At 56.3% G+C, this 20,380-nt stretch overlaps 1 protein-coding gene across 1 annotated transcript in view; it reads left to right on the top strand.

The window, feature by feature from the left end:
* SSH1 (slingshot protein phosphatase 1) overlaps window positions 1–20,380 on the top strand; it is a 71,888-nt gene that overhangs the window by 29,300 nt on the left and 22,208 nt on the right. The window contains exons 3-8 of the mRNA XM_051835846.2: window positions 5,017–5,120; window positions 9,528–9,592; window positions 10,273–10,394; window positions 14,052–14,120; window positions 15,233–15,298; window positions 19,011–19,205. Coding sequence (XP_051691806.2) covers window positions 5,017–5,120; window positions 9,528–9,592; window positions 10,273–10,394; window positions 14,052–14,120; window positions 15,233–15,298; window positions 19,011–19,205 — 621 coding nt within the window. The remainder of the gene's footprint in view (window positions 1–5,016; window positions 5,121–9,527; window positions 9,593–10,272; window positions 10,395–14,051; window positions 14,121–15,232; window positions 15,299–19,010; window positions 19,206–20,380) is intronic.

Genomic DNA, 20,380 nt, shown 5'->3' with positions numbered 1-20,380 from the left:
CCTGGCCGCCTGGGGCTTGTGAGTTGGATGCCAGCTGGCCTCCCCCTGGTCTCTAAGGCACCCGCTCTTGCTTGTGCCCGAGGCCCGTGGGAGGACCGTGGTCGGAGGCACTTCAGCGGGGCCGCTCCCTGTGAATGGCGCTTTCATCAGCAGATGCCGGGACAAGGGCCTTTTTCAGCCAAAATACCAGGCAGACAAGAGACCCACGGGACCACTTGCGCTCCGTCGGGCCCTTCCTCTGCGGGGAGCGGCCGTGGTGGGAGCCCCGCAGGCACTGTGAGCCTGGCAGTCATGAGCCTCTTGTGTTTCACCGACTTCTGCGTCTTCCTGCGGCCGAGCCGGCATGCCCGCCGCCGCGAGGTGTGCAGCCCGCGTCCGTACGTATGGCCCCGGGCAGCTTCCTCTCTCCTCCCCGTGTCCGTTTCCAGGTGGTGCTGGCTGTGGGTGCTCCGAGGCCTGGGGGTTTTGCGTGTCCCCTGCCTTGCGGAAACCGCTCTGCTGGGGTCTTTGCCCCCGGCTGGCGTCAGGGCCCGAGGTTGCCTTTGCCTTGTGAAGGGAAAGCCTGGAGGAGGGTGGCAGGGAGGCCGTGGCCGCGCCTGCTCTTCAAGCCCTGGTGGAGCTTCTGTGGAGCAGAAGGACGTGCTTCTGTTTGCTTGTCCGGGACTGGTCATCTGCGGCCCTGGTCCCCCCTGTAGGATGCTGACCAGAGCTGAGGCTGGTTTCTGGAGCCGCGATGGTGGGTTTGTGGGCTTGGCATCTTCCTCCCGAGTACCCAGGAAAGGGTGCGCACCATTACCAGCATGGAACGAGGTTTTGGTTTTGTTTTGTTTTTAAAGATGTATTTATTTACTTGAAAGAGTTACACAGAGGGAGAAGGAGAGGCAGAGAGAGGGAGAGAGAGAGAGAGAGGGATCTTCCATGCACTGGTTCACTCCCCTGATGGCCACAATGGCTGGAGCTGGGCCGATCCGAAGCCAGGAGCTGGAGCTTCTTCCTGGTCTCCCATGCAGGTGCAGGGGCCCAAAGACTTGGGCCATCTTCTGCTGCTTTCCCAGGCTATAGCAGAGAGCTGGATCAAAAGTGGAGCAGCCGGGACTCGAACTGGCAACCATATGGGATACCAGCACTGAAGGTGGCAGCTTTATCTGTTACACCACAGCGCTGGCCCCTGGTTTGTTTTTTTTGGTTTGTTTGTTTTTTTAAAGGCAGAATTAGAAGGAGGGAGAGACAGGGAGAGACAGATCTGCCATCCACTGGTTCACTCCCCATATGGTCACAATGGCCAGAGCTGGGCCAGACCGAAGGTGGGAGCCAGGAGCTTCTTCCGGGTCTTCTACATGGCTGCAGGGGCCCAAGCACTTGGGCTGTCTGCTGCCTCCCCAGGGGTGTGTTAGCAGGAAGCTGGAGTCGGGAGCCAGAGCTGGGATCAAGCCCAGATACCCTGATGTGGGACATGGATGTCTAAATGCCCACTTCACCCACAGGGGCTGCTCTGAGGCTCTGACCAGCCGGGGGCCGTGCTTGGACTGTCAGTCATAAACATTAGAGTCTTCAGAAAGTTCATGGAATGTGCATATTATGGGGGAAAAGCTAGACATGAGTTTCAGGGTTTTGGTGGTTTTTTTTGCACCAAAATAAGCTTTTCATTCCATTTTCCTCGGATGCTTTGAAGTCCCTTGGCGGTGTTGAGATCAGCCACACTGGGGGTTCCTGAGCCTGGGGCCCCAGCACGCTGGTTCAGGGGGGTCTCTGCGTCTTGTGACCATGCTCCCTGGCCTTCCTGCCCCTGGCGTGTGGCTTCCCAGGACGCCGCGTGATCGCTCACCTCAGCACCATGTGCTCCTGGGCTTCCCTGCAGTGTTCGGCTGCGCTCTGTACAGTAAACCCGAGTCACTGACTGCCCAGGGAGAACCAAGACGCCTGCTGTGTTCCAGGCCCCAGCAGTACAATCCCACCCCTGACCCCAGCCGACTGTGCAGGGGGCGGCTTGGGTTCTCATTGGCTCTGGGAGCCAGAGGCTTGTGGGGGATCGCAGGGCGAAACCAACCTGTTCTTTGCATTGCTTCCTTTTTTCCCAAAAGAAGTGTTAGGGAAACCAAGGGAAATTTCTGCCCGTGCTTTCCAAGGCAAAGGTCACAGGTGACGGGTGGCTGCTTCCTCGGCGCCCCGTCTCTGGTCAGTATGGGGTTTTGTGGGTTTTTCTTTTTTAAACTTGCAAACAACAGAGGTCGATGCTGCTTTGGGCAGGTGGCCCAGCTGTGCTGTTTTGTGGGCTGGGAGCCCTCTGCACAGCCCCTGCCAGGCTCTGATGAGAAGTAGCGATGGAGCTGTGTCTGAAATGGGATGGCTGGGACAGCAGGCTTAGCTGTAAAATCCTAAGGAAGGGGAGGGCGTGGAAAAGCGGGAGGCCGTCGTGCAGCTACTGCAGGGAGGCGCAGAGATCTTGAGCTGGCCGGGTGGGCACCGAGCAGCCCGTGAGGCTGAGGCTGCGAGTGGAGACGGGTGCTTCTCATTTCTTTGCTTATTTGTAACCCCGGGCTCCCAACACTCAAAACTTGCAGCCCCCAGAAGCGGTGGGAGGACTTGGCAGTGCGGTGACACGCTGCACAGCTCTCAGTGTTGATGTTAGGAAATACACGGAGCGCGTGGCGGGAGGGCAGGTGTTAGGCTGCAGCAGGTGAAGCCGCCACCTGGGAAGCCTGCATCCAGTCCTGGCTACTCCTCTGCTCATCCAGCTTCCTGCATTGCTCCTGGGAAGTCAGTGGGTGGTGGCCCAAGTGCTTGAGTCCTTGCCGCCCACAGGAGAGACCAGATGGAGTACTCAGCTCCTGGCTTCAGCCTGGCCAGGACCCAGTTCTTGCAGGCATCTGGAGAGTGAACAATAGGATGGAAGATTCTTTCTTCTTTCTCTCTCTCCCTCTCCCTCCCTCTCCCCACCCCCCCCACTCTTAACTTTCAAATAAATAAATAAAATCTTTTTTAAAAATTCTTTTAATTTTTTAAAAATATTTTATTTATTTATTTGACAGGTAGAATTACAGACAGTGAGAGAGACAAAAGAGAGAAAGGTCTTCCTTCCATTGGTTCACTCCCCAAATGGCTGCAATGGCCAGAGCTGCGCTGATCCGAAGCCAGGAGCCAGGTGCTTCTTCCTGGTTTCCCATGCAGGTGCAGGGGCCAAGCACTTGGGCCATCTTCTACTGCTTTCCCAGGCCATAGCAGAGAGCTGGACTGGAAGAGGAGCAGCTGGGACTAGAACCGGTGCCCATATGGGATGCCGGCGCCGCAGGCGGAAGATTAACACAGTGTGCCACAGCGCCAGTCCAATAAATAAATCTTAAAAAAAAAAAAAAAAAAAAAGACACCAGTTGGGACACCTCAATCCTAGAATTGAGTCCCCTGCACCTGATTCCGGCTTCCTGCTAATACAGAACCTAAGAGGCCAACCCAAGTAATTGGATTCCTGCTAACCACGTGGAAAACCAGAATTGAATTCCCAGCTCCTAGCTTAGGCCAGTCCCAGTCATCACTGATATTAGGGACTTAGAGACTCAGTACACAGGAGTGCTCACTTTTTCTTGCTCTTTCTCCCCCCACCCCCCAGCCCCCACTTCTCTCTTCTCACACCACCTCCATCTCTCTGCCCCTCAAAAAATAAAAAAAAAAAATTAAACCCATTGTCAGTAATTTAAAGGCACAGATATGAGAGATAGACCAAAGCCTCATTATTCACTGTTGGAACAGTCACTATTTTTAGCATTGGGAATTTAACCAGAAAAATTAGCAGATTTGACGGTGGTCTTTAATATGACAGATGGTGGCTTTCCTGACTTCAGGAGCTGCTGATGTAAAATGCTGGTTCGTGCGCTGTTTCATTAGCACGTGGAGTTGTGCTGTAGATGAGCTGAGGTTTTTCCTTCTGGGATCAGCACATGTAACCACTGACATTCGAGGTCTGGGGCAAGATGAACTTGCTCGGGTAAAGGACGGAAGACACGCTTGCGTTCCTTTAGGTTCTGACTTGCCCGAGTCCAGGGTTCTAGCAGCAGCAAAACGAGACTGCTTGTGCTCAGAGGTTTTCCCTCCGGATTACTTGTGTGTCAGTTGGTTGCTCAAGAGAGGATTCTTTTTATGATAATTTATAATTTGAACCGTGGTCTTCTTTCACAAAGTTAATAAGAATGAAAGGCTGTTTAATATGTTTTCCGTTGCTTTGAAAATCAAGCAAATGGTCGTTTTTTAAAGTTAGCTTTTGCTTAATATAGCAAATTTGGTAAACACTAAGGGGTAGAAAGATGACAGACAGGTGGTCCCGCCCTCCTCCCCGCCAACTGCTACTGAAGACGTCGGGGTATTTTATGGGTGATTCTCACAGTTGTGGACAGTTTTGAATAAAGTAATAGGAATCAGTAAGTGAAGCTTTTCTGTGTCTTGATTTCTGCATAAGCTGAAGATTCTCATTGTGATTTCATAAGCCATATAGGAAGTTATTCTACAACAAAAGCCTCAGATTTGTCCTGCTGAGACACCCTCTGGTCAGCCGGGCTTTTCTGTAGGCACAGTGCCCAGGGTAGCCTGGAGTGAGCTAGGTCTCTGGTCAGTAGCCGCCCACTTCTGCGGAGAGGCAAACAGCTAGCGATGCCGTGAGTTCCTCTTCCCTGTGGTCCATCCAGGGCCGCTGTGCAGTCAGGCAGCTGGAAGCAATGATTCTCCCAGGGGCTCGCCGGCTCCTAGCTGGGGGTGTTCTGTGTGCATGAAACATGTTGTACCCCAGTGAGTTCCCATCCCAGTGTTCTGCAGGAAGGACCTCCCGGCCTGAGAACGCGGGCTGTGGTGTGTGAGCAGAAGCACCGTGATGTTGGCAAAGGCGAGACTTGGGCAGGGAGCGGGGAGATGACTCTGCCGTTCACACTGTACCTGCCCGTGGTCCGCTCCGCGCTTCTCCTCTGCAGCACCCTTTGCCCGTCTCCCCCTCCGAATTCCCTTCTAACCGAGCTCTGGTTTTGTTCTTTGCAGCCTGAGCGAGAGCTTTTTCATGGTGAAAGGAGCAGCCCTCTTCTTGCAACAGGGGAGCAGTGCCCAAGGCCAGCGGAGTCTTCAGCACCCCCACAAGCATGCAGGTGATGTCCAAGTCTGTTCTCTTGCGCTGGGACTCGTTTTCTGCGTAGCCTCGCTGTGTCGGTGGTGAGCACTTTGCTGGGTGTCCAGGCCAGAGATGCAGGAGCACAGATGCAGGCAGACACGCAGGTGTTCATTCCATGAGCAGGCCTGCACCTGTTCCAGGTGGCACTGGGGGCTAGGGTGGCCAGCAGCAGGCGTCCTAGCAGGATGTAAAGAATTCCTACACATGGTCCATCAGCTCCCTGCAGGTGGTAAGTTTCAGTGTGACACCCTAACAGATGGCTCCAAGGTGCGTGATAGGAAGGTGTTATCCCCGTGCTGTTGCTCACGGCATTCAAAAATCTCTCATCTGGGAAATTTCTCTGAAGAGCCATTGGCTCGCACTCTGAGGTTTGCGCCGGGATAGGAGGCCTTTGTGATGGCGACGTGGGTTTCGGGAATTGGACAGAATTAACAGAATAGGGATCAAACTGGGCATTAACTTGGGTCCAAGGGCAAGGTAGTGAGAAATGCCTGTGGAGGAACAGGACCAACTTTCCGAAGTGACTGGAGCCTGGAGCCGAAGGCACCACGGAGAGAGGAGTTCAGGGTTTGCAGACACGTGACCCCGTCAGCAGGTCCCAGCCTCTCAGCGCAGGTCCGGGAGCTGGGACTGCCTTGTCCTTTCAGAACAGCAGGTGCCGCCGGCTCGCAGGTGCAGCCGGCTCGCAGGTGGGCTGTTTTCTTGTCCACAGAGATCATCTCCTGTGTTCACTTCAGCTCCTCCAGCCCCATCTTTAGATCGGAGTGCTTAGGGTAGAATTCCATGCCTGTCGTTCATCTCCAACCCCACAAGTCAGCATTTGCATGGAGTGATATTTGTCATCGAGATGTGGTTTGTCTTAAGCTAAGCAAATGAGTCTCCTGCAAAAGGAGGAAGTGGGGTGGGTTTTTGTTTTGTTTTGTTTTTTAAGATTTATTTATTTATTTGAAAGAGTTACAGAGAGAGAGAGAGAGAGAGAGAGAGAGGTAGAGAGGGAGAGACAGAGAGAAATCTTCCTTCTGCTGATTCACTCCCCAAATGGCCACAGCAGCCAGAGTTGGGCTGGTCCGAAGCCAAGAGCCGGGAGCTTTTCCTGGATGTCCTTCACAGGTGCAGAGGCCCCTGTCTTACGCTGCTTTCCCAAGCACATTACCAGGGAGCAGAGCAGCCAGGAATCGAACCAGTGCCCATATGGGATGCTGGTGCCGTAGGCAGCGGCATAACCTGCTACGCCACAGCGCCAGCCCCAGCAGTGGGGTTTTTGGAAAGAATACTTGCTTCGGAGCCAGTTAGACCTGGCTTCCAGTTCCAGTTCTGTGGCGTGCCGAGCAGTCAGGGGCGGGCTGCTGAGCCTGCTTCCTAATCTGGACAAAGAGTTTCCAGTGCTGGTACCCGAGATGGTGCAGAAATTAAAAACTGTGCACGTAGCATCCCTACCTCCTGCATCACCCTCACCCCTAAAACGTTTGTGGAAAATGTGTTTTCTTCTTCTTCTTTTCTTTTTCTGTTTTATTTAATAGCCATGGTGGGGCCAGGCCAAAGCCAGGAGCCAGGAACTCAATCCAGGCCTCCCACATGGGTGGCAGGGACCCAAGTACTTAAACCATTACCTGCTGCTTCTCAGGGTGCACATGAGCAGGCAGCTGGATCAGAAGCAGAGGAGCCTGGACTTGAACCAGGTGCTCCGATACGAGATGCAGGTGTCCCGAGTGATTGACAGCTGCGCCAAACTTCCACCCCGGCATTATCTTTCTTTTTTTAGGATTTATGTATTTATTTGAAAGGCAGAGTTATAGAGAGGCAGAGGCAGAGAGAAAGAGAGAGGTCTTGCATTCGCTGTTTCACTCCCCAAATGGCCGCAACAGCTGAAGCTGAGCTGATCCTTAGCCAGGTGCCAGGAGCTACTTCTGGGTCTCCCATGCAGGTGCAGGGGCCCAGGGGCTTGGGCCATCTTCTGCTGCTTTCCCAGGCCATAGCAGAGAGCTGGGTCAGAAGTGGAGCAGCCAGGACTCGAACCAGCACCCATATGGGATGCCAGCTCTGCAGGCGGCAGCTTTACCCGCTACGCCACAGCTCCGGCCCTGGCATTATCTCTCAAATCCATTTTCCCACAAACTTGTTGAAGTACCTTCAAATATGTGTAGCTACAATTATGACTACAGGGACCTCTCGCATAATAAAGCTATAAACAGATCCTTCAACTTTGAGTTTGCTCAGAGCTTGGCCGTCGGCTGTGTCCTTAACCATAATACACGCGTCAGCCAACACTCAGGCTTCCCCGCACTTCGGTGTGGACCGTCTCCTTCCACCATCCAACGAACATCTTCATATTGTGCGTGAGCCTGGAGAAGTCGGTGCAAACACACCCATGCCGAGCTGGTTCACGCAGCACTGGCGTGCACGCTGGGGTGGGCTGGCAGGCCCTGCGGCCCCTGGGGTTTGCAGTGGGCGGTGAGCTCAGGAGGGCAGGGGGTGTGGGCAGGCGCACACCCAGACTGGACCCCAGATGAGTTTCTTTTTTCCCTGGGGTCACATGAAGTCCTGTGGATGAGCACAGTGGGGCTGAGTGGAGCTGATTGGAGCCGTGCACGCAGTTGTGGGGTCGGGGGCCCTCACAGAGCCTGCGCGAGGGACTGGCAGACCAGGGTCTGGGTTTGTGTTCGTCAGCAGTCCTGTCAGACAGCTCCATTGAAAGCAGCTTAGCCGGGTGGAAAATGCCCCCTCCGTGGCGGCGTTTGTCAGACAGAGTGGGGGAGGGGTGCCGCGCAGGGCCCAGGGGAATGAAGAGCCTGCCTGTGGCCTTGGTGCCACAACAGGTGGGTGCCATGACAGGTGGGTGCCACCAAGGCAGAGGAAGGAGACTGGGAGCTCCAGGTCCCCTCTCAGCATGGACCTTTGCAAGTGGAGCAGCCCCGAGCTGCCAGTGTGAAATCCAGAATGTTCCCACATCTGAACCTGCTGGGTGCTGCCTAAAGTGAAAAAGGTGGTTTTTTTTGTTTTTGTTTTTGTTTTTGTTTTTGTTTTTGTTTTTGCAAAAGAAGGAAACACAGTGTTTTCTCCTAGAGCATTGGAGTGGGTAAGCAGGGTTGATTTTTTTTTTTTTTTTTTACAAAAAAGATAATTCTGTTTCTTTGCGGCTGTTACACAAAGGTGGAATTGATACAGATTTTCTGCAAGTTGCCCCTTGTTCCTTCCAGGGCAGCATGTTTATAAATGAACCTGTTCTTTAGAAGGGACACTCTGCGAACGGTATAGACGTGCTAAGGGGAAGTGGCCTTGCAGTCACTCGCTGCGTGTCCATCACAGTAGTCCCACTGCCCAGCCCCCACAGCCCTGCAACTGAGGTTCTGCTCGGCTAGGCAATTTTGGTTCCTTTGGTTTTGTTTGTTTTGAAAGACAGAGCTACAGAGAGGGAAAAGGAGAGAGAGAAAAAGAGAGCGAGCGAGCGAGCTTCCACCTGCTGGTTCACTCCCCAAATGGCCCAATGGCCAGGGCTGTGCCAAGCGGAGGCCAGGAGCCAGGAGCTCCATCCTGGCATTCCACTTGGGTGGCCAGGCCATCATTACTGCCTTCCCAGGTGTGTTAGCAGGGAGCAGGACCAGAAGTGGAGTAGCCAGGACTACTAGCGTTGAAGGTGGACATGCACTTGGCCACTCTCTAAGGGCTTTCCTCCCCTCAGCCCACAGTCACTTTCTGGACCCTGGGGCTGCTCAGACAACCTGGAAGGTTGCCTCTGGATCATTTCCTTTTTGAAGTAACAAAAGAAAACAGTACATACCATGTAGCAAAGAAGGGGAAGAGGGCGGAGCTAGCCGCTTGTCCTGTTTCTCTGGGCACCCAGCCTGCAGCCTCTGCAGCCGCAGCTGCGCGTTTTCTGCCGTGGTTATAGAAGTAGCACCACGCTCCCATGGAGAGCACACAGGTCTGCAGAGGAAAAGCAACACAAGCCTCTTCTCCCCGAGTGGATGCCTCTCCCAGTGTGACCGTCCCTGCCAGTGCCGCGCCTGCCCCCATCCCCCACGCTCGCCCCACCCCCATGCTCGCGCCCACCCAGCCCTGTTTGCCGAATGCATGCTTGCTCTTCTCTAGGCTTGGCTGCATTTTCCAAACTTCAAATTAAAAAAAAAAAAAAAGGATTGCAAGTTATTTCAGAAACTACGAGTGACGCTTCACCATGTGACAGCAGGCCAGCCGCCCGCCTCTCTTGGTTGCAGGGTGCTTGGGAGAACAGACGCCGTGTGCGTCTTTGTCAGGGTTCCCCCGCTGCTGGGGGCGGGGTGATTTGGACTGCTCGGCCATCTTCAAGGCCCCCAGATCAGCATCCCCAAGGTGGCTTTCTAGGTCGGCAGGCGACCTTTTAAAACTCTCTGTGTTGATCCAACAGGTGACCTGCCCCAGCATCTGCAAGTAATGATCAACCTCCTGCGCTGTGAAGACAGAATCAAGCTGGTAAGAAGAGAGGCGAGTGGCGAGAGTTTAGTTTCAAAGGTTGTTTTCTTTATTTGAAAGGCAGAGTGACATGGAGAGGGAGAAACAGAGTCAGACAGATCTTCCATTCGCTGGTTCACTCCCCAACAGCGTGGGCTGGGCAGGCCAAAGTCTGAGTGTCCCAAGAAGCCCAAGAACTTAGGCCACCACCGCTTCCGTCTGGGTGCACTAGCGGGAAGCTGGGGTTCAGCCAGGCACTCCTATGTGAGATGCACGTGTCCCAAGCAGCAGATCAACCCACTGTACCCCACCCTTGCCCTGGAGAGGCGAGTTTTGTTTCACTGTGACACTTGGTGGGGAGTCGTCCGTGACTGGCAGGGAGAAAGCTTTTACGTTAGAACACTTCTTCCCTGATGGCTCCCAATCACCCAAGCCGGGTTTGCCGCCGAGGCCCAAGGAGAGAGGGCGAGGGCTCCGCGGCAGCCTGCGCAGGAGGACAGCCATCTGCTTGCTCTGGACGCATTTTGGGTGTCTCCTGCGAGCCAGGCACTGTCGCCCGTGCTAGGGATGCAAAGGAGAACCTGCTCCGGCTCCCAGGTGCATGGAGGGGAAGGCTAGCACGCTCTTGAGCTTGGTTTGGCCCTGGGAGGGAGGCGGCAGGTGGAAAGGCGGGGCGGTGAGTGCGTCTCTGCCCGCTGCAGGCCGTGCGCCTGGAGAGTGCCTGGGCGGACCGCGTGCGGTACATGGTGGTGGTGTACAGCAGCGGGCGCCAGGACACCGAGGAGAACATCCTGCTGGGAGTGGACTTCTCCAGCAAGGAGAGGTGAGTCTGCAGGGTCCCCGGACTCACATCCACAGGAGGTGGGGGGTGCATTACCCCAGCAGGGAAAGGGGAGTCTGCGGGGTCCCCAGACTCACGTCCACAGGAGGTGGGGGTGCATTACCCCAGCAGGGAGAGGGGAGTCTGCAGGGTCCCTGGACTCACGTCCACAGGAGGTGGGGGGTGCATTACCCCAGCAAGGAGAGGTGAGTCTGCAGGGTCCCTGGACTCACGTCCACAGGAGGTGGGGGGTGCATTACCCCAGCAAGGAGAGGTGAGTCTGCAGGGTCCCTGGACTCACGTCCACAGGAGGTGGGGGGTGCATTACCCCAGCAAGGAAGGGGAGTCTGCGGGGTCCCTGGACTCACATCCACAGGAGGTAGGGGGGGTGTAACCCCAGGATGCTGAGTCAGATCCGGGCCCCACCCTCTGGGAGCTCAGAGTCCCTTGTGAGGAGAGCTGAGTCACCCTGAGCTTCGGGTTTAGCCCTGGTGCTGTGGACAGGGGGCACCTTAGCCATGAATGCCCTCTGAAGAAGGTGGCCATGGCCATGAATGCTGAAGGCTACCTTCCAGGCAGGCAGACCCCAGCAGGGAGCTTCCGTCCGTGCCGGAGCACTCCCGCAAGTCCTTGGCCGGAGGCTTAAAGAGAAGCTTGGGATGTCCCAGAGCTGGAGGTCGAGGTGGTTGCTTGCCAGAGGGCCCATTAAGTGTGTGAGGCCAAGGTGAGGGGCGTCCCCGACGCCAAAGGTGTACTCACGCCGCGCCCGGATTGATTAAAACCCTGCCAAATGGGCTCCGTCATTCCCTCCTTGTTACGCGCCTCGTGGGGGAAGCGTCCACTTCACCTGTGTTCTCCTGTGCACAAGGCGGTGGGCCAGGCCCAGGGAAACAAGGAGGCAACAGAACCCAGAGCTCTCAGCCCCAAGGCCCGACACATTGAGCACAGAAAGCAGCCACCCCAGAGACGAGCGGAGATGCTCAGGGTGGGCTGAGGATGTGGGAGAGGGGAGGCAAGCCCGCGGGCCCCGTGCCCCTGCTCCGTCTACAGAGCCCATCCCTCCCGTCCGCTGTGCCCGGGCTGGGTTCTCACGGGACCTGTGGTCCTCTCGCCTCCTCTGCCCTCAGCCTGGGATCTCACTTCCTGCTGACGCCAGCCCAAAGCCTCCTGTGCACCAGAGGGAGGTGGAGAGGCTACGGAACACCAGTAGGGACTGATGGCAACGGGAGCTCAGGGGCCTTCCCGTCGCTGGACCCGGTGCAGCCACCCTCCGCCCGGGCACTGCCTGGGTGCTGGGAGCTGGCGTCCCGCGGCTCCTGTGCTGCCAGGGTGTCAGGCCCTCGTGTCCTTCCCTGGCTTGGAAACAAAGCCCTGCTCCTCACCAGAGTGGCCTTTGCCTGCTGGGGGCACGAGATGCTTGTTTTTCTGAATTCCTGCTGTGAGGTTTTGTTTCGTTCAGTCCAGAGAAAGAGAGAGGAGAGCATTGTGCCCAGAGTGCCCAGAACCTTCTTGGGTTCCCAGCGAGAGAATCCAAATGCAGTGTTAGAAAGATAGTGCTGGGATGATGGGCAGTTGCCCCAGGCTCACACAGAGCCGGGTGCACCCTGGGATGTGGGCAGCCGCCCCAGACTCGTGCAGAGCCTGGTGCACCCTGGGATGGCAGGCAGTTGCCCCAGGCTCACACAGAACTGGGTGCACCCTGGGATGACAGGCACCTGCCCCAGGCTCACACAGAGCTGGGTACACCCTGGGATGATGGGCAGCCGCCCCAGGCTCACACAGAGCTGGGTGCACCCTGGGATGATGGGCAGCCGCCCCAGGCTCACACAGAGCTGGGTGCACCTGTACACCCTGCTCGGGAGACCAGAGTGGCCACCCGACAAGCTCATCTGGGATGAATTCTGTATTTCGGATTGGGAACATTTGCGGTGCAGTGCGCATACACTGCTGCCTTCCGCGATCGCGTTTTGCCATCTGCAGTGGACTCCCAGGACTGCTGTGCCTCCTGCGTGGCCCCGCTGACTTCTCTGGTCCCTGCTGTCCTGGCCCCGGGGACCTGGAACTTGTTTTCTTCTCCTGAAGCTGCTCCCACTCTTGTCTTCAGGGTCTTTCTTCCCCTCAGGAGGTCCAGTTTCCTTGACCACATTTAGCCCTCTCCCCACTCATAACCCCACAGTCCCACCTTCGCTGCGGAAGCCGCGCGCACAGGGGACCGGCGGAGTTGTGACAGTCGTGCCGCAGCCCTGTCCCCTGCTCTTGGCTGTAGCTGGAGGCCTCGAGCAAGGTCCCCCGAGGGCTTCTCACCCGCTGGGCCTGTCCTGGGTCTGAGGGAGGCTGGTGGAGGGCCCTCCCTTGCTTCCTGCGGGCAGTTTCAGCCCCTCCTGGCCCTGGAAGGTCCCTCAGCCTGGGCTCTGCAACCCCACCCCCCACACAACCCTGGGCCTCTTGAGGCTCCCTCTGCTCGCAGGCCCTGGCAGGGGGTGTGGTGCTCACACCAGGCGTCCCAGGGCACACTCCCGCTGGGGCTCTCTGCGCGTGGGGTGTGGGCTCCTAAGAGTGCCCTTCCTGGCTCGGGAAACTCGGCAAGGCCCACCCCGGGTTGTCCTGAGCTGCACAGAGGGGCTCATGCAGCCCATCGGGTGTTGGGGGGCTGCAGGCCACCAGAGCAGCCTGCTCGGCGTAGGCTTCCCCCCAGCTGGGCCCGAGTGCCTCGGAACTGCCTTCCTGGCAGGTGTGTGGGGGCACGTCACTGAGGTTTCTAAAAAGAGAGAATGAAAGGTAAGTTTATTTAGGTGCAAAGTGATTTTGAAATCATGGTGTGGTGTTTTTTTTCTGTGAACTTTTTTGAAGACTCCATTCTCTGCGTGGATTTCAAAATTTTTTGCACCAGATTAAACTTGGGTTTTCATTACTGCCTGCATGAGGAGTGGGCTGTGCTCTGGAGGAGGCACTGGTGCCCCTCCCACACAGGTGTGCACACCTGCATCCCCTGGGTCCACGAGGGGCGGGGCCCTGGCACAGTGACAGTGACTGCTCCCGGGCCGCCTCTGTTCCTGTCCCAAGTGCCCGAGGAATTTCCATCGCGATGGAGGAGATCCTCTGACAAAGCATTCTCTTCCGCTCTGTGTTTTCCGGTGGCGCCAGTCTCTGAAGTCGCTCAGTATCATTTCACCATGAGGGTAGGCAGGACAAAACTGGATTAAGCTGGTTTGGCAAACAGCAGCTCCCCAGGAGGTGCCCACACGGAAGCCTGGATGGTGTGGGCACTGTTCCTCCCATGTCGGCCCAGGATCGTGGGCCTTGGCCCTGTGCTCTGGGTAGGGACTCCCTCAGCAGAGCACCAGCCAGCAGTGGCCTCTCCCACCGCTGCAGGGGCCCTGTGCCCAGTGCGTGCTCCTCGGGGCATCCGTGGAGTGACAACTGTGCTGGTGACTGCTCCTTGCAGGGCCATCCCGGCCCTGTGTCCCCTAGAAGTCAGTGGCAAGTGGTCCCTAATCAGCAGCTGAGAGCTTCTCCCAGGTGCCGGGGCAGGAGGCAGCCTCCCTCCTGAGCTGGAAAGGCCAGGAGGAGACGGAGGGAGACGGAGGGAGGCCTGTGCATGTCCACGGGTGGGTGCTGATATCAGTCGTCTTCCTTCCGCCCCCCCCCCCCACATTGTAGCAAAAGCTGCACCATTGGGATGGTTCTACGACTGTGGAGCGACACGAAAATCCACCTGGATGGAGACGGGTAAGGAGGCAGAGGCCCTTCCACTGCAGAGTCTGCTTTGTTTTCCTCTGAAAAGGCTTGCTTGCGTTCCTCTTTCTAAGATTGATTGATTGATTTGAAAGTCAGACATACAGAGCGAGATCTTGCGTCTGCTGGTTCACTCCCCCGATGGCAATGGTTGGAGCTTGGCCAAGAGCTCCATCTGGTCTCCCCGTGTGTTGCCCAAACACTTGGGCCATCTTCTGCTGCTTTCCCAGGCACATTAACAGGGAGATGGGTTAGAAGTGGAGCAGCCAGGACTCGAACCAGAACCCATATGGGATGCTGGAGGCGCAGCCCACTGCACCACAGCGCCCGCCTCTCACTGCAGGTTTTTAAAGCACAGATTGGCTTGGGCATGTTCGAAAAATCATCAGCAACAGACTCAGGTGTGTGGACGTCAGCTCCACGAGGAGAAATGCTGGTTGCCCTACAGTGAGCTGCACGGGAAGCGTGCGTAAGGCCGTTCAGGTCACAGAGCGTCGGAGGCGGCCTCTTCCAGGACTGCCACCCTGGGAAGTTCAGGAGCAGCAGCGGCTGCCATCTGTCGCTTTACCTCAATTGGTGATGCAAGTCTTCTCCTGGGGCTGCTCCCCCAGGGTTCCCGGATGAGGCTGACGCCCCAGGGCGGAGCCTGTGACTGACAGGCATACCAGTGTGTCAGGTGCCACTTGGGGCCACAGAGGAGGAACGAACCCCGTGGCTGGGCAGGTGGATGGGAGATGGAGCACCGTCCAGGCTGTGCGTGTGTCCACCCCAGGGACGCACGTCGGGGCTGCTCTGAGCAGAGAGGAGCCCAGATGCCAGGCAGGGCCAAGCCCCGTGGCCTCCACAATCAGGTTCGTCAACATGGCGGGGTCTGGGGCTGTTTTCTCATTTAGACTGTGTTCCATTGTCATGTCTTCCTGCAGTGAGGAAAAGATAGGCGGTGAGCGGGGGCAGTCGTGGGACCGGGGAGGAGACCGTGTCAGGGGCCGCCCTCGCCCACCCTGTGCCAGGCTTTTGGTCTGGCGGCTCTCGGACCTCAGAGTCCCTCGGGCCACGGCGATCGGGGTTCTCACCGCCACGCCTGTCTCTGTGTCTTCCGTTGGCAGAGGGTTCAGCGTGAGCACCGCTGGGAGGATGCACATCTTCAAGCCCGTGTCCGTACAGGCCATGTGGTGAGTGTGGCTCTAAGGACCTGTCCCTTAGGAACACCTTCCTGCTGACCGCACGATGGCTCCTGGGGTGCGTGCGTGTGCGTGTGTGAAAGACAGTACACGGCGCACCGTCTGCTGTCTCGTGAGCGTGTGGCTTGGCGCTGAGCAGTGTTGTGCCACTGTTACCCCCTGCACTTCCAGAACGTTCGCTGGACCCCCTCAACAATAACGTGCCCTTCTGTTTCCCCGCCCCTGGGGTCTGTGTCTCCTTGTGGTGTGGGCGGAACGAACCCCTGGTGACCCTGGTGCCTGGCTGCCTTGCCTCAGCGCAGTGTCCCCAGGCCCAGGTTCATGGTCGCAGGTGTCCAAACGCCCACCCTCCTCCAGGCCGCCTGGGCGCCCGCGTGCTGTGTTCCCCCGTGCGTCCCGGGGCGCACTTGTGTTAGTTCCCACCTCTGGCCACTGTGAGGAGGGCTGCCCTGCACATTCCAGGACAAGGGGCTCTTCCAGTCCCTGCTCCCCGTTCCCATGGGGCACAGCCAGGGCAACAAGTTGCTGACCCTAGGGTAAGCTTGTGTTGAGCTTTTCTGTTTTGATGTTTGTGTATTTGTTTACTTCTTCATCTACTTGAAAGGTAGAGAGTAAGGGACAGAAAGAGGTCTTCCATCCACTGCTTTGCTCCCCAAATACCCCCGACAGCCAGGACTGGGCCAGCCTGAAGCCAGGAATAGGAAACTCTGTTCTGGTCTCGCACATGAGTGGCAGGAGCCCAAGCACTTGGGCCATCTTCCACTGCTCTCCTAAGCCATTAGCCAGGAACTGGATCAGAAGTAGAGCGGCCGGGACATGAACTGGTGCCCATATGGGATGCCAGCATCACAGGTGATGGCTTCACCTGCTTTGCCACGATGCCAGCCCCTGCCAGACTTTTCTAAAGCAGCTGTAGTTCCCATATCTGCAGCTCCTGTTGGCAGACGTCGGCTCCCACACAGGTTCACTGCGCTTGTACACAGTAAGCGCTCAGTCTGCACCCTGAAAGACATGATGTCCCTGTGCTGGGCATGGGGCACCACTCTTTCCTTGGGGGGCCTCATGTCTGTTGAGGGAAGTGGCCGCAGACCCGTGGACAAGGGGGCTGTTACCCCAGGCACTGGGCTCTGTGACCGTGGGCCAGGGTGACATGGTCATCCCCTCCACGGCTTCTCTGTACCAGGCTCATCTTCGGAGGCTTCCGCCTCCTTGGAAGGTCACTCAGATCTCTATGCAGCCACCTCTCTCTCAAATAATCTGGGCGAAAACTCAGCAGAGAGCTGGTGGCACCCGATGGGAAGGTTTCTGCCCAACTTCGAGACGTGTTCGGGCCTCTCCGGGCCGGGGAGGAAGAACCGCGCAGAGCTCTGCCGGCCCCGGTGAGCGCTGTCCGCACTGTCGCCTCCTCTCTGACCTCCCACTACACTCATGCGGCGTCCCTGGGGGAAAAGTGAAATCATGTGGACAGTGGGCAGTGGGTGTCCCAGGTGTCTCTCTGTGTCCCTGGACGAGTTCTTGTCTCTTTCTCTACCGGCAAGGAAGGAAAAAAAAAATAGACCCTTATGTTTTTCCCAAAACTTTAGAACCAGAACTAAATCTGGCAAATGTTCAGCATGGGTTTGTGCCCTCAGCCAGCCTGGTGCCAGGGCGGATCTGCACACCTGGGGAGGTGACAGGGCTGGGATCTTTCTGTCCCATCGTTGAGCCGTTTGATAAATCCCTGCGTTCCAGGCCCTCTTCTGTCATCCTCCACCAGGCCTTAATTCACAGGGAAAATTTGTCTGTGTTTTTATAAAAAGCAATAAAAGATGACGACTACCTAAACCGTGTCCATTTTAATATTGTTTCTTCTGGAGCCGGCGCCGTGGCTCAATAGGCTAATCCTCCACCTTGCGGCGCCGGCACACCGGGTTCTAGTCCCGGTTGGGGCGCCGGATTCTGTCCCAGTTGCCCCTCTTCCAGGCCAGCTCTCTGCTATGGCCAGGGAGTGCAGTGGAGGATGGCCCAGGTGCTTGGGCCCTGCACCCCATGGGAGACCAGGAAAAGCACCTGGATCCTGGCTCCTGCCATCGGATCAGCGCGGTGCGCCGGCTGCAGCGGCAGCCATTGGAGGGTGAACCAACGGCAAAGGAAGACCTTTCTCTCTCTGTCTGTCTCTCTCACTGTCCACTCTGCCTGTCAAAAATAAAAAAAATAAAAATAAAAAAATAAAAAATAAATAAATAAAAATATTGTTTCTTCTGCTGTACTCTGCCTCCCCAAGCTCTTCTGTTAGTTTCTGTATTGGGAAAAAAAAGATTTATTTACTTATTTGAAAGGCAGAGCTACAGAGAGGCAGAGGCAGAGGGAGAGAGAGAGGTCTTCCATCCGCTGGTTCACTCCCCAATTTGTCGCAACTGCTAGATCTGAGCTGATCGGAAGCCAGGAGCCAGGAGCTCCAGGTCTCCCACATGGGTGCAGGGGTCCAAGGACTTGGGCCATTTTCCACTGCTTTTCCAGGCCACAGCAGAGAGCTGGATCGGAAGTAGTGCCAGGTCTCGAGCCAGCACCCATGTGGGATGCCAGCACCACAGGCGGCAGCTTTACAAACTACACCACAGCGTCATCCCCTAGTTTTTGTATTAAACTGAGTTTCATCTACTTGAAAGGTGGAGTGACAGAGAGAGAGAGACCATCCATCTGCTGGTTCACTCCCCAAATGCCCACAACAGCCAGGGCTGGGCCAGGCTACAGCCAGGATCCTGGAGCTCCATCCAGATCTCCTGCCTGGATGGCAGGGGCCCAAACACCTGACCCATCATCACCTGTCTCCCAGGATGCATCAGCAGGAAACTGGATTGACAGTGGAGTAGCCAGGACCTGAGCCAGCACTTGATAGCAGATATGAGTATCCCAACCCATGGCTTAACCTGCCACGCCACAACACCCGCCCCTAATAAGAATTTCTAGAACCAATTTCCCTAAGAGATCTAAGTTATTTCCACGTTGCTGGGAGGGTTAGAAATGAAATCATGCAGAGTGCAGCCAGAATCCTCCGCACTCCCCAGCGACCGGGCCTGCCCACGGCTCAGCTGCCCCGGGGGTCACGTGGTCAGGGTCACTGCGACTCCAGAAGTCCATGTTGATGCTTTGGAGTTACTTGATGGGATGTGAAACAACACCTGAGCCAGCTGACTGGAAGAACTGTGAGATTTGGGTGGGCTTTATTTTTTTTCATTGTTTTTTTTTTTTTTCCCTTCATCTTGGGAAATGGAGAAGGCTATTCTGTGCACCCCTGGCCTCAGTGAACACATACAGAGGAGCTTCAGAAAGTTCACAGACGTGGAATTCAAAGATAAGTTTATTTTGATACAAAAAAAATGTTTGAGATCCATTCCTACACGGGGCCTTCCAAAAGATCACGGAAAGTGTGTATTAGGGAAAAACTGTACGGAACGCGAACATTTTTGGCAGCAAAATAAGCTTATCTTTGAATTCCATTTCCCACGGACTTTTGAAGCCCCTTGTCTGTGCAGAGGCTGCCAGCTCTGGCCTGGTGGCCGTGAGCTTCCGGCCACCGCGCCCCCTCCACACCCTTGGTTGTAAGCGAGACACCAAGGCTGAGTCCCATATGAACTGCCCTAAAACTCTCTGGCATGGGGGAGGGGAGGACTGAGCACTTCCTGTGCCCTCCCAGGCCTGACCCTGTCCCCTCCTCACCCAGGTCTGCCCTGCAGGTCCTTCACAAGGCCTGCGAAGTGGCTCGGAGACACAACTACTTCCCCGGGGGCGTGGCCCTCATCTGGGCCACCTACTACGAGAGCTGCATCGGCTCGGAGCAGAGCTGCATCAACGAGTGGAATGCCATGCAGGACCTGGAGTCCACCCGGCCCGACTCCCCAGCCCTGTTCGTGGACAAGTGAGTGTGAACGCCTGCCCGACCTGCCCTTCCTGGAGGGAGAGTCACCAGGGGCTGTCACCCGGGCGCGGGGCGGCCGGTGGCTGTGGGGAGAGACCGTGACACGAGCCCCGCTCTAGAAATGGAAGACAGGTCGGTGACCGCATTTCTCATCAGGTTCTCGAAGGAATGCATGGCCCCGTGCAAGGGCCCTGCAGAAAACTCTTGGAAAAACGGAATCCAAAGATAAGTTTATTTTGGCACCTACAGTTTCTAGAATCCATACATAACACATTTCCCATGACCTACTTGAAGACCCCTCGTCGGCTTTCACATTTTTTTGCACCACAGCAAACTCCATTTCCACAAACTTTTCGACATCCTCTGGAGTCTGACCGGCTCCCCGTGGGGCGCCGCGGCCTGGCCGGGCTTCTGCAGGTCGCCCGAGGCTTCGCTCCGGGAGCTGCCTGCTCTGCTCTCAGAAGCATTGTGAGAGTGGCCTCTGCTGTCTTGGATCCTAAACGCCGCTGCCCAGAGCAGCCCAGCAGCCGCCACGGTGGAGCGTGCGGCCCCAGCAGCGCTGGTGTGTGCTTGTGCGAAGGCCACGCTCATCAGGTGGGGCTGGAGAAGGGGGAAGCGTCTCTCGTCGCTTCTAGTCAGGATTCCATTCCCCCTCAAGCATCCCTTTCCTCTGTGACACGGTGTCTTCTTTTAAATTTTTTTTTATCTTTTTTTTTTTTTAATATTTATTTATTTGTAAGTCAGAATTACTGAGAGAGGGGGAGGGACAGAGATCTTCCTGGTTCACTTCCCAAGTGGCCGAAACAGCCAGGGCTGGGCCAGGGGGAAGCCAGGAGCCAGGAGCTTCATCCGGGTCTCCCACGTGGGTGCAGGGGCCCAAGCACTCGGGCCGTCTTCTACTGCTTTCCCAAGAGCATTAGCAGGGAGCTGGATTGGAAGTGGAGCAGCTGGGACTCGAACTGGCACTCATATGGGATGTAGGGCCTATAAGCAGCAGCTTAACCCACTACGCCACAACACTGACTTCTCTCAATTATTTTTTAAAAAATTTTTGTATTGGCTGGGGCTGGTGCTTGGCATAGTAGGTTAAGCTTCCACCTCTAGTACTGGCATCCCATATGGGTGCCAGTTCAAGTCCTGGCTGTTGTACTTCGAATCCAGCTCCCTGCTAATGT

Source organism: Oryctolagus cuniculus, chromosome 21, assembly GCF_964237555.1.
Source record: "Oryctolagus cuniculus chromosome 21, mOryCun1.1, whole genome shotgun sequence".
NCBI lineage: Eukaryota > Metazoa > Chordata > Mammalia > Lagomorpha > Leporidae > Oryctolagus > Oryctolagus cuniculus.
Note: the sequence above shows the minus strand (reverse complement) of the source record. Positions and strands in the feature narration are given on the sequence as shown.